Genomic DNA, 13,316 nt, shown 5'->3' on the forward strand with positions numbered 1-13,316 from the left:
TTTTATAATAGGTTCTTATGGTCAGTTCTTTAAGTTTATAATAGGTTCTTATGCTCAATTCATAATTTTGATATTAGTTTCTTGTGCTCAGTTCCTAATTTTGATAATGGGATCTTGGGTTGAATTCTTAATAATTTTGATATTAGAATCTTGCGTTTAATTCTTAATAATTTTGATATTAGAATCTTGCGTTTAATTCTTAATAATTTTGATATTAGAATCTTGTGTTTAATTCCTAATAATTTTGATATTAGAATCTTGTGTTTAATTCTTCATTTTCATATTAGGATCTTCCGTTTAATTCTTAATTTTGGTATAAAGATCCATTGCACAGTTCTCAATTTTGATATAAAAATGCTCATTTCTTAATTTTGATATTAGGAAATTCATTTCTTTATTTTGAAATTAGGATGTTCATTTTTAAATTTTGAAATTAGGATGTTCATTTTTAAATTTTGATATTAGGATGTTCATTTCTTAATTTTCATATGAGGATCTTGTGTTCAAATCTTTATTTTGATATTAGGATCTTTTTAAAGTTCCTAATATTGATATTAAGATCTGTTTTTAGTTCCTAATTTTGATATTTAGATCTGTTTTTAGTTCCTAATTTTGATATTTAGATCTGTTTTAGTTCCTAATTTTGATATTTAGATCTGTTTTTAGCTCTTAATTTTGATAATAGGATCTTATGCACAATTCTCAATTTTGATATTATCTATTTTTAGTTCCTAATTTTGATATTTGGATCTTTTGCGCAATTCTCAATTTTGATAATAGCATCTTATGCACAATTCTCAATTTTGATATTTGGATCTTTTGCGCAATTCTCAATTTTGATAATAGCATCTTATGCACAATTCTCAATTTTGATATTATCTATATTTAGTTCTTAATTTGGATATTTGGATCTTTTGCACAATTCTCAATTTTGATATAAAGATATTAACTTCGATTTTATAATGTTCATTTCTTAACTTCGATTTTGAAATGTTCATATCTTATTTTATATATTCTGTTCTTGTGTTTAATTTTTAGTTTTTGATATGAGGATCTTGTGTTAATTTCTCAATTTTTGATATTAGGGTATTGCGATCAGTTTTCAATTTTGATATTAGGGTATTGCGATCAGTTTTCAATTTTGATATTAGGGTATTGCGGTCAGTTTTCAATTTTGATATTAGAGTATATTGCGATCAGTTTTGAATTTTGATATTAGGTTTTCGCGGTCTTTATAGCTGTACATTATCATACTCCGTCTATTCACGTTTCAAGTTAAACTTTACTGGTTTTGAGATTTTCGTTTTGAATTTTGATAAGGAGTTCTTTCGATTATTAGGATACGTATTTAAAGTTTGGGAATTTTGAATATTTTCTTCTCGTTATCAAATTGAAAGATAAGTATCACCTATCGAGTTCTACACTCTATTTACTTTTAACATGAAAATAAGATTATCGGTTCAAATATCTAATCATCTTAACCTAACCTTATTACATCTCCAAAATCAATAAAATTGTCTCTTTTCCAAATGTTCCTTAAGCCTGTAAGCTTACTTAGGCATTTCGCTTAATTATTTTAAATGATAATCAATTTAATTATTATTTACGCCAAGTATGACTAACTCTTTTTTTTAATTATGTGGAAAAGGTCAGGGAATCGGTTACGTGTCACTATTGTTTTACTTCAGGATCAATAGCTATTATCAGAAGGGGATAATAGAAGAAGGATGACACTCTGTATCCTCTTAATGCTTTAGTTATGTAACGTCATTCTTCCCAGGGTCACCCTTTTAGTTAGCTTTCCCACTCATCAAACTACAAATGGGCATCGCACCGTAAGGTGAATTCTATAATTGTTTGGCACTAAATCCCCAGCAATCATCCCACAAACATCGTCTTGACGTGGGACAAAAATGCGCAAGCGCGTCTTGCCAAATATTTAAACGCTAATAGAGTAATGATGAGGGAACTATTTATCGCGTATGTGATTCGTTTTAGTAACCATGCTCTAGATGTTCCGATGTTGGGAAGAGTGACGTTACACTTACCCCGCTTTGTGGTACACTTTTCTCGGAGAGAAGTATTATATACTTCTGCTATTATTCAAATGGAAAGTTTTTATGGTTTTAAAACATTTAGGAGCCATGTTTAACATGCATGTATCTAACATTTTAAAGGAAAAATACTTTCAACATAACATTATACCTTAAAAGAACTTGCTTTTTATTCTAAAAATAGAAGTGGAAAAAATCTCTTATTGAAAAGTATTCACCATTTGTTCTTAAAAACGCTGACTACTGGCTCCCCAGGTATAGGGGTGCCTGCTACCCAGAACCATAAGTTTATCATGCCTCTAAGTAGAGATATGGCTGCTACTCCTATGGCAATAGTGTTTGTCTGGCTCCCTTTAATGATTCAACCCTATACTCTCTCCGTATTATTTATCACCTCAACTTCAATACAAAATTGTACTGCCTAGCCTAGCGTTTCTTTTATCCCTTTTGGAATGTTTCAGGACTGAAACCGCCTCTATCTCACGAGAGTGAGAGAGGGATTTTGGGGCTGCTTGAGTAAAAGCTCGAGACGCGTATACCTCGCGCGTATAGGATTCCCGCGCTTTTTTCCTCACGTTATAGTGATGTCATCAAACGGGCAAACAAGCCCGACAAGACAAAATTATTGATATATCGATATTTTGAAAGTAGATACTTGAAAATGTAACATAAAACTACTTTCGTGGTAAAATGTAATATGAAATTGTAAATTAGCATTCCCTTTAATTACCAAAATTCAAATCTAATTGTTAATTATAATTTTTACCTCTCCAAGTGACGTGTTCGCAGGGGGGAAATTTTTGGCTTCTACTCCCGGCATCATTGAGATTAAGTACGCGACGATCGGCTACGGTTACGAGAAACGTCTAGCCTCCCTCCCAATGGCAGGGCTTTCACCAAAGGTTCACGCGTATCATAAAATGGACCAGTTTCCGAAGACTCATGCTGAAACTTGATCCCGAAATCTAACATGAAAATCAACCTTCAGTTTGAGCTTCGAAGCTTTTCATCGGTTTTGCGAATGAAAACCTTAACCATGCATGAATAATCCATAAAGAAGATATTTATTCTACTGATTCTCAATTCATTGTATTTTATTTGGCTTATATTTTATTCAAACAACTTATTGTTAGCTTTGTCTTTCACGAATGTTATATCATGAGTAACAAACAATAATAAGTATGCAATAGGTACTCAGTAAAATACGCTAAGAATGAAGGTGTGTTAATTTTCGAGTTAAACTATTTCTACCAACCCAACTCCCAAAATCCTTTTCTGCCGAAGTTAGCGTCCTGAAACGGAATAAAGCTATTCATACTGTAGGAGCTTTCCATTTTTTCGGCCGCGTTCAACGTTAACGCTCTGCACAAGCCAATCAGCAATAAGCTTCAGTTGTGACGTCATTTTCGACCACGCATGTTTGGAAAAGGACGTCCGCGGTCCGACATGTTTTATTTATTTAGGCCATAATCGAGTCAGTTACTAGTACAAACCCCTGAGAATGCCGAAGGTCAATGCTGAAAGTTTTATTGAAGAGGTTCAGAACCATCTACATCTTTATGATATGGGACACAAAGATTACAAAGACCAAAAAGGAAAGACAGTAGATGGGTCGCAATTGATGCAGTGTTCAGTTTATCTGGTAAGCCTTGGTTCCATTATTTACGGGAACAACGCTAAGTGAAAACGCTATAACGCGGGCTTATCTGATTGACGTCCGACTGTAAAGCTGTTTTAATCGGTCAAGTGAAAACAATGCTTAAGTTGGTGTTACGCTGTGTAGTTGAGTGAATTTAACGGCTTGGACCCTTCTGGTTCCCATGTCTCATCATTCCCTTTTGGTGTTACTGATACCAACAATGCAATTTGGTCAAATATTGAAATTAACGAATTGTGAATTCTGAGCTTATGACAGTGCATAAAGAACAGACACCTTTCTCAAATAGAAGACTACAGCAATATAAAGTGGCATACTTATTGTGTTTCATCTTACTTCTTTGCTTTTATTGAAAAAAGCCCCTAAATTCTGAAGGAAATAAGGCGCTCGAGACCTCAGGAAAACAAACATTTTGCTTCGAACTGGAAACACAAACAAAGATTCCAAAGTTCGCTAGCGTTTCAATTTGCAAAGAGGATATCAAGGAAAGGAGTAGAAAGGACAATTAACGTTTTGCAAATTTTCCCCTCGATTTCCCTGCATGCAATTATTTCTTTTTCTGCACGATAATTCAATGATTGAAATGTGGGGAACCGAATATTTTTAAATAAATCAGAAGAAAGATGAGACTAGAAGTACTGAGCTAACCAAATTCATCACTTGGCGAAAGTGAATATTCTTGATAAGACACCAACGGTTGGCCCTCTGGTAGCGGTTTCTGAATTTTCCATCCAAAACGTGAGACGCTCGCGGTGGTAGACGGCCGAACTAGATTCAAGGAGCCGCGTCCGTGTTCCGCCGCTTTAGGTTGAGGGGAAGGGGGTAGGAAATGTTTTTGGAACTCGACGAATTTGTTTCTCTCTAGTGTAGGCGCGATGGAAGCGACATAAAATCCTCAAATTTGTTCACTAGTGTCAGGATCTACTACCAATGCTAGAGCTCTTTACTTCTAGTCTCATCTTACTTCTGAATAAATACAAACAAATAAATAAATAAAAATAATAGGTAGAGTACTCTAGATGTTACCTTCTACTCCTTGCCATTATGTCATCTATTACTTCAAAGGGGTTCGTGGCCTCTTTGTGTATTAGACACGTTAAGTTAATGGCACATGGTTATAAGTGCGGTTATTCGGAAGTCAGCAGTTGTAGCTATTACTTCTTACTTTATTGTGATTTTGTCTTTTATCAACAAGTGTTGTCAGTTGAATCGAGTAAGAAAAGGGGAGGATGGTTCTTGATAACGCTTTATGACTGTAACATGACTTTTACCCACTTCAAATTTCCCTCCCCGCCCCTGATTGGCTAACGAGCTGTGGCTGTTGTGCCGCTTAATGTCGTGAGGGTGGAAATCAAATAATGCTTGAAAATGTGATAGACCATTACAATATTGACATGGGTGAAGAGAACTTAAGGCGTAAGTATGCATCAAGAAGCATCGCTAGAGGCAGCGCGAGTTGGCTAGCCTCCCGCCTGTATTGTACTCGGGCTCCATCTAGTTTTGCCTCTTGGCGAGTCGGAAGGAACCCTTCCGCCCTTGGTCGTTCGTTTCTCTACAAGTAATTAGAGGTATAGTCTGTGCATTCTTTAAATAAAAATTGCGGAATCGGGAGCATAGCTGTCCGCGCTCACCTCATTTCAGTGAGCCCGAGCGCTAATTGAGCGAGGCTCTTCAAAATAATTGATAAGCTCACTAGCCCGAGCCGAGCCTGAAAGTTTATTAAAAAGATTTCTAAGCTTGAGCCCGTGCTCACAATACGTCTCAAACAAAGTGGGCCTCGAGCTGAGGCCAGGTTTAACTGTAAAATTAACGAGAGCTTTCTCTGAGTCCTCTTACAAATTTTTTGGCTTTCTTGAGCTCGAGCGGGGCCAATTCAAAATCTGACGAATTTAGGCCTTCTTATAGGCATATTTCTTCTTGTTCTAAGCTAAGCTATATCCCCAGCCTAGCCTAGCCTAACCAAACAGATTTAATGGTCCGTATTTAAAATACACCTGCATGGGTTAGGTATAACGAAAAAACATCGAAGGGACAGCTAGCAAACAACCCCTTTTTCTGGGGGTAGCGAGTTTCTCAAAAGTGACATTATAATTTGCTAGTTTCACAGTAGAGGCCCCCTTCTCGCGAAATGACGTCACTTTTCAAATCGCGCCAATCCTTCGGTGTTTTTAAAGGCCGCCTTCCATCGAAAAGGGTTCTAGCGAACTGAAAACCGAGCATCGAGACTAACAATGAAGCGACCGTGCCGATTTTCGAAGCCCCGCTGGGTGAAAAGATGGAAGGGTTCAAGCTAAGTGAACGCCGTGCAATGGTTCTAGCGAACTGAAGATACACAATAGAGAATTTCCTTCAGGGGAAAGCACAAATAGCCCCTTCCAAAAAGTTTGACTGCCTTGTGCATCTTGTTGTTTAAGTTCTTCGCGCATGCGCACTTGGAGCTAAAAAACGTCATATCTAGGTTGTGAACTAGGCTATGCGGGGAAACTACTTCCTGTTTGTAGGAAGAACAACTGACTCAGACTAAGAACATTTTTTCAAAAATTTTTGGAAGGGGCTATTCGAGAGGAAATAAATTTAAAAGGATTTCTATTGTTCATATTCAGTTCGCTAGAACCATATATAGCACGGCTTTCAGTTAGCGAGAACCCTTCCATCTTTTACCCCAGCGGGGATTCGAAAATCGGCACGGTCGCTCCATTGTTAGTCTCGATGCTCGGTTTTCAGCTCGCTAGAACTCTTTTCGATGGAAGTCGGCCTTTAACGGGCGCGTAATAAAACCAATTTGGTTGGCGTAAATAATATTCTACTCGGAAACAAGCCTTCGCTAAGATAATTATTGAGTACGCCTTTCGTACTTATTGGTTCAACGTTACTTTTGATAGTTTTACAAACTGGGAAAAGGCTATTTTTATTTCGCGGACAATAAAACGAAATGTTTTATCTATCATATGAGAACGTCAAGCAAATTTAAAATTCTGATCCCGAAAGAATTGAAGCAACTTTAAACGGATTGCCAAAACACAGAAACAGGCGTTTATTTTCTTTGCATACCTTTCTAGGCTATATCAGTTTAGGTTTATTCTAGGGAAACTGTGGAATCATTTGCATTGCTTTTAGTTTTTTACCGCTGGGTTGGACGTTTTCGAAAAAGTGAACGGGATTTCGAAAAACAATTTTTTCCCGTGATTCCGACGGATTGGGCGATATTTCCCTTGATTTCGTTGGATTTTGAGAAATTTCCCGTCATTTTGGCACACATAATATGTCAAATTTGAATGGTATAAATGACAATTTGGAAAACTTATAGTAGCAGTTTTGATTGGCTTTAGTGACAAATTGGCACACTTAAGGTGGCAGTTTTGAATAGTTTAGCGGATCATTATATCTCATATAATGCCAAACTTCGATATTTGTGTTGATTCCATCCCAATGGACCGAATTCCCATTAGACCGGACCCAAAATGGGGGATTCCATTAGATCGAAGTCCCGCGCCTTGGGCTGCTTACGAAAAGTGGGAAATAGCCTCCAGGGACTGCACTCTATGAAAGTGATCTTTATCATTTTTCTCCGTTAAATGAATTGAAATCTTATGTAAATATAAGGGAAAGTTGAAATATGTTATAATTCGTGACATTTCCTTTGATATTATTGCAAAATTATATTTGTCAAGACCAATTTATATTTTTAATTTAGGGTGAATAAGCATGTTACAGTAAATTGTTGAGATATTATCGGATTTTAGAGATGGTTGTGTTAAATTTTTAAGGGTAATGCAATTGAAATGCGTAATAAACCTCAAAAGCTATTACGCAAACTGTAAGGATTGAACACCTTCAATGTCATCTTGGATAATCCAGCACACCTTTCGCGATTGAACGCCTAATAATTTCAAACTGTTCAACAATGAACAATTGCGTTCAAATTCGAATACCCATTGAACGCTTTTTTCTTAGAGTGTATGAAACTTCGTTCGTTTTATTTCGAAAAACTAGCACTACAGGCAATCTTGCGTAAACAAGATCTGCGGGTCCATTCGCACTCCATACGGAGTCTTTTGATATTCCTTTAACGTGGTGCCTGTAACGTATTTCAAACAATTTTAGCCACCTGGAACTCACGAAATCATAGGTGTATTACACTTGATTCGATTTAGAAACAATTATAGAACGAACGATTTTCACGTAGAGACACGTATTCAAAATCCATTAAGTGTGGTTCAAAACCTTTAACTAATTTGTTAACGGCAATTAAAAACCATTCGCGTACCGTTTCAGCACCGCTGGCAGCCTCTATTTTCTGTTTACTTTGCTCGAGGTTTTTTTTCTCTATTCGGAATACGTCATTCGCGTCTGTATGACCTATCCCCACGGGATACAATAGGAAAGCGCAGAGCAATGACGGACATGAAAGGGGTGGGGCTTACTTGTCCACTAACACCGGCGTAAGAGTAGAAGCGTAAAATCAAGTGACTTAGGCATTCTTATAGTAAATAAATTCTTGGCCACACTCAACGTAATCTCTGTCCAGCGTAACTCTGTTTTTTTCGGTTGTCGCTTGACGTCGGGTGAAAAGTCGTGATTTACGCCAAGTGAAAACCATGCTTTAGGGTAAATGGAGTAAAATTTTTTCCTCCTTCTATAGTCCAGACATCGTGAGATCAGAGGTTGTTGACATATTTTGAAAGGGGATTTACGTCACTATAGCTCTATCCGATTAAAAATTGAAATAACCTTCACTCTCGTGACTCTTCCTATTTCTTTATCCATTTTAGCAGGAATCCCCTCAACCCTTATTACTCTCCTACTGACTCTAATTAAAATAGAACTTTTTTTAGCTTTTGATTGGTTTTTAATTTATTTTTATTTCGGCAGACATGACTCGAAAATTCAGTATGAGCGCACTAGAAAAATTCATCGCCGACGCCAAGCTGGGGGAGGCGTGTGATGTGAACTTCCAAGGAGGGGGGAGGGAGTATAAACGTCTGCTCGCACACATTGCCAAAGTATTACAGTGTGTAAGGAACTAACATTGAAAAATGTACTCTTTCCAGCAATGACATGCCCGATTTCGATAATTTTGCTTTTTTTTAATTAAAGGAAAAGTTCAGGGTACCTAACATTAGACCTTAAATTATCGGCCTCGTTTAGAAGATATCGAAATCATTGATAAAAAAATTACACTTCCCCTAATTGAGATTAAAATCCAATTAATTGACCCAGAAATTGAATAAAGCAGCCACGTGAAAAACTCGCACACAGGCCAAATGGCTAGCGAATAGGAAAGCTAGAACTTTAGCAGACGAGGCTTTTCTGCTTAGTTTTTATTCATATCGGCGAATCAAATGTGTTTAATTGACGCGTAAATTTACTTGACAACCAAAAAAGTCGACATACTGTAACCTCCCGTAATAATCAAGGGACCTCCTGGGTTTCTACTCCAGGGGTGTACGGTTACATAGAGGATTAACACACAGCGTTACCTCTGACCTTTCCCCGTACTATATAAGCATCGTCTGCTTATGACATTAAGTCAGTCATTCCCCACTACTGGGATGTAGTAGTATGCTCGAGCATAGGGCGTCTTGCCCTGGTATTGGACTTCATCATCAATTAATAGTAATTATGTTTAGTTCTTTAATTGTATAATGCAAGTGGCATTTAATTATTATTTAATTAGTTAGTTTAATAAAGTATGATTGAACCTAAGGAACCAGTATAGTTTATTCTTAGTTATAGCCAAGGTTTTTATGGCCACGTGGGGCGAGTTTAGTAATCTCGCAAGCGTGGTTACAATACTTCGAGAATAATTTAACAATGACGCCTGATTCTTTCTTTACCTGAAAGCTTTCAGGTGTGAAAAGATTTTCACAAACTCTGTGATGTTAATGACTTGACGCGAGAGTTTTAACTACAACATCATTCCATGGATAAAGAATGCGCGTGAGGAAATTTGTTTTCACGCTATAGGATAGGCAACTCCCTATCTTGAACGACAGCTTATTCTGTATATACTCTGTTACAACAAGTATCCGACCCCACAAATAAATATTATTATTCTATTTAAATAGAACCTCCGTGATTTTACGGTATAGTAAAGTCACTCGAGAAAAAATTACATAATTCACGCGAAACTTACCGCACTGTTGTGAAAAATTTTAAATCGTCAATAATGAACCAATTTTCTACCATCGCGCAACAACAGTGAAACAATTTACTTTTTATTTGGTGCAAAACTCCAACCAGTTTCGTTGTAAATTTTTGGAACTTATATTTCGATGTTCGCACTTCGAGTTTACGTAAAAAAAATATTTCCATTCATTTTATCGCGTTTTCTGCCAAAAAAGCTCCCGTGGCGGAAATTGCTTCAACTCTCCTATTTCTAAAGTACAGTTAGAAACATTACGGTTCAGCGAATCGCCCCCGAAAGTTACCGCCTATCTTAGATAACCAAGTTTAACATAGCTGAACGCATTTGTGTTACCCTGAGGACATCCATCGTTTGTCGCCTCAACTTATCTTAAATGTCACGTGATTTTGCAAAATTTTACAATATTCTCTAATGTAATAGCGTAAGTTTATAAGCGTAAATATGAAACATTATGAAAAAAAAAATTACATTTCGTTATTGTCATGTAATAGGATGGAATTATTCTTAATGTTATTGATTAGTATGAAATTATTCTTAATTTTTTATACTGGGATGCAAATATTCTTAATGTTATAAACTGGGATGAAATTGTTCTTAATGTTTTAGATCAATAATTATGTCCTGTCGAGCGTGTTCGCCATTTTGATGACATCACTATGACGTGAAGGAAAAAAGCGCGGGAATCCTATACGCCGCGAGGTATACGCGTCTCTAGCTTCTCGCCAGTCTAAACTCTGGGTCTGACAGCGGAGAGAGTGGCGCCATCTCTCGTCAAAAATATATCTGTGACGTCACCCAACGGGAAACGTTTTAGCCTTTCATAAAAAGTGCATTTCAAATAATTTCATACGAAGCATTTTCAAATGCATATTGCCAAATAACCAGACATGGGAGAATTAAAAGCTTGACATTTTTGAAATCACAGGAATTTTTTCTATCTTTTGTTATGTAAATCAGGGGTTTTTCAAACGAAGCTTCTCATTCCCTTTAATGCAGCAGACTAGGCCTAGTATGAAATTATTCTTTGCACTAGACTATGATCAAATTATTCTTAATGCACTAGACTATGATCAAATTATTCTTAATGCACTAGACTATGATCAAATTATTCTTAATGCACTAGACTATGATCAAATTATTCTTAATGCACTAGACTATGATCAAATTATTCTTAATGCACTAGACTATGATCAAATTATTAAAAAAAGACTTGAACACAATCATGTTTAGTTTTATACCATAAATATACTTAGATTGTTTGTTTCTTCTGTTTTCAGGGGACGATGAAGCAAGTTTTTGGATGTACGCGATGATCTCAGTTGGAACGGCATTCGTCATTTTTGTCATCGCTACTGTCTACTTAATGTGGTAAGTCAATCATACCAACAATATTAAGCTTGAAAAGGCCAGACAAGCATTTTTGAATCATTTCGTATTTATAAAATTACATGAAAATCATAAACTAAATTTAACTTAACGAGAAAGCTTCCTTTAATGTTAAATATATTTCCTAGTGATGGATGATGACATCGAAGTTATACTAAATCCATACCGATTCTAACTGATTATTTAAATTCGGTGTAATAAGCGATTATTCAATACAATGAAGCCAATATCGACTGAGTTTAAACTGATTATCAACCACATTTACGGCTAATTAACCGATATATCGATAAATTAACCTCTAATCGATTTATCGGGGTAAATAAAGTTCGAACCATTAGTTTATAAGATTCCATGAGTACGACACTTCCTATACTTCTTAATGCTAGAGACTTACTGAGATCTAGTTCGAGAACGACAAGCGAGAATTGATTACACTCGGTTTCGCAGTCCATCTTCCTATTTAGTCTGTACTAAGTCGTTAAAAGCGCCTCACCAGGAGTCGCTTTACGAGAATCTATGACGTTCCACCTACGTCAATTCATGACCAGCTCTCAGTAACCTGTGACAAACTTCACAAAACCTGTGAGCATCTTATGACCTTATGCTCGAACTTCTGTATCGGTCACCGATATCAATATCGAATCCGTTTGTGCCCATACTAATATTTACAAATAAAAGAAACTAATACGCTAAGTTTTTTAAGAACATTGCTATTATTAAATCGATGAAAAAATGTCTGTCTGGCCATTTCATTCTCCTTTTAAAGGCCGACTTCCATCGAAAAGAGTTCTAGCGAACTGAAAACCGAGCATCGAGACTAACAATGAAGCGACCGTGCCGATTTTCGAAGCCCCGCTGGAGGGCAAAAGTTGGAAGGGTTCTCGCTAACTGAAAGCCGTGCAATGTGGTTCTAGCGAACTGAAGATGAACAATAGAAATCCATTTAAATTTATTTCCTCTCGAATTTTTGCTTTACCCTGAAGGAAATTCTCTATTGTGTATCTTCAGTTCGCTAGAACCACATTGCACGGCTTTCAGTTAGCGAGAACCCTTCCAACTTTTGACCCAGCGGGGATTCGAAAATCGGCACGGTCGCTCCATTGTTAGTCTCGATGCTCGGTTTTCAGTTCGCTAGAACTCTTTTCGATGGAAGTCGGCCTATAAGCACTAACGGCGGCACCTATATGTTCCTGCGTAACTTTTCCTTTTGTTTTTGTCTTTTTCTTGCCCCATCTCGATGACGTCTTGATGATGTCTGTGATGGATGAATGACCCTGTCTCTTACTCTTTCTCTCTTTGTCTGTCCGTCTGTCCATCTCGCTTAACCCTAACACCGTTCGAAAACAAATTCTTTAATTCATCTTTCCTCTTCTTCGAGGGTTGGATCTGAGGTTTGAATGACGTACGTCACAGTTTTTCTCTAATCATAAATGTCACCTTCATCTGTGAGTGAAATTCGCGATCGATTTAGTCGACGCGCAAATTAGTGTGTCCCAGCCAATAAACTAATGAACTAGCTGATCCCTTATTTACACTAATCCCGCTGCAAGATCGTAATTTTATTAGATATTAGGAGCTAAAAAACCCGGCTTTGCCCTTCGGTACATTTTTATAACGTTTCGGATCACAATTTTAAAAGATGGCGCCATATTTAATCCTAAAAGCTCCGAGCCCCGTCAATAAATAAATACTTAAAGGCCGACTTCCAGCGAAAAGAAATACTAACCGTTCTCCATTCCTACTTCAAAAATTACATCTATCCCTAGTTCGACTAAGGAAGATTCTTGAATCCGGGGCCATATTGAACAATGCCAGACAGGAATGTAACCTTCACCTTCCTTACGGAGTAACGTTCGTATTGATATCATTCATGTTAAAGGCCGACTTCCAGCGAAAAGGGTTCTAGCGAACTGAAAACCGAGCATCGAGACTAACAATGGAGCGACCGTGCCGATTTTCGAATCCCCGCTGGGTCAAAAGTTGGAAGGGTTTTCGCTAACTGAAAGCCGTGCAATGTGGTTCTAGCGAACTGAAGATGAACAATAGAAATCCTTTTCAATTTATTTCCTCT

The 13,316-nt window shown here is 37.0% G+C and overlaps 1 protein-coding gene across 2 annotated transcripts in view; it reads left to right on the forward strand.

The window, feature by feature from the left end:
• Nucleotides 1-13,316, forward strand: part of LOC149713070 (thrombospondin type-1 domain-containing protein 7A-like) — a 205,590-nt gene that overhangs the window by 188,218 nt on the left and 4,056 nt on the right. For both annotated transcript variants that reach the window (XM_089845524.1, XM_089845531.1), the window contains one exon: nucleotides 11,137-11,227. In XM_089845524.1, coding sequence (XP_089701650.1) covers nucleotides 11,137-11,227 — 91 coding nt within the window. The remainder of the gene's footprint in view (nucleotides 1-11,136; nucleotides 11,228-13,316) is intronic.

The sequence above is a fragment of the Phalangium opilio genome, unplaced genomic scaffold, assembly GCF_054372755.1.
Source record: "Phalangium opilio isolate 3A_F unplaced genomic scaffold, DU_Popi_V2 ptg000009l_1, whole genome shotgun sequence".
In the NCBI taxonomy this organism is placed as follows: Eukaryota; Metazoa; Arthropoda; class Arachnida; order Opiliones; family Phalangiidae; genus Phalangium; species Phalangium opilio.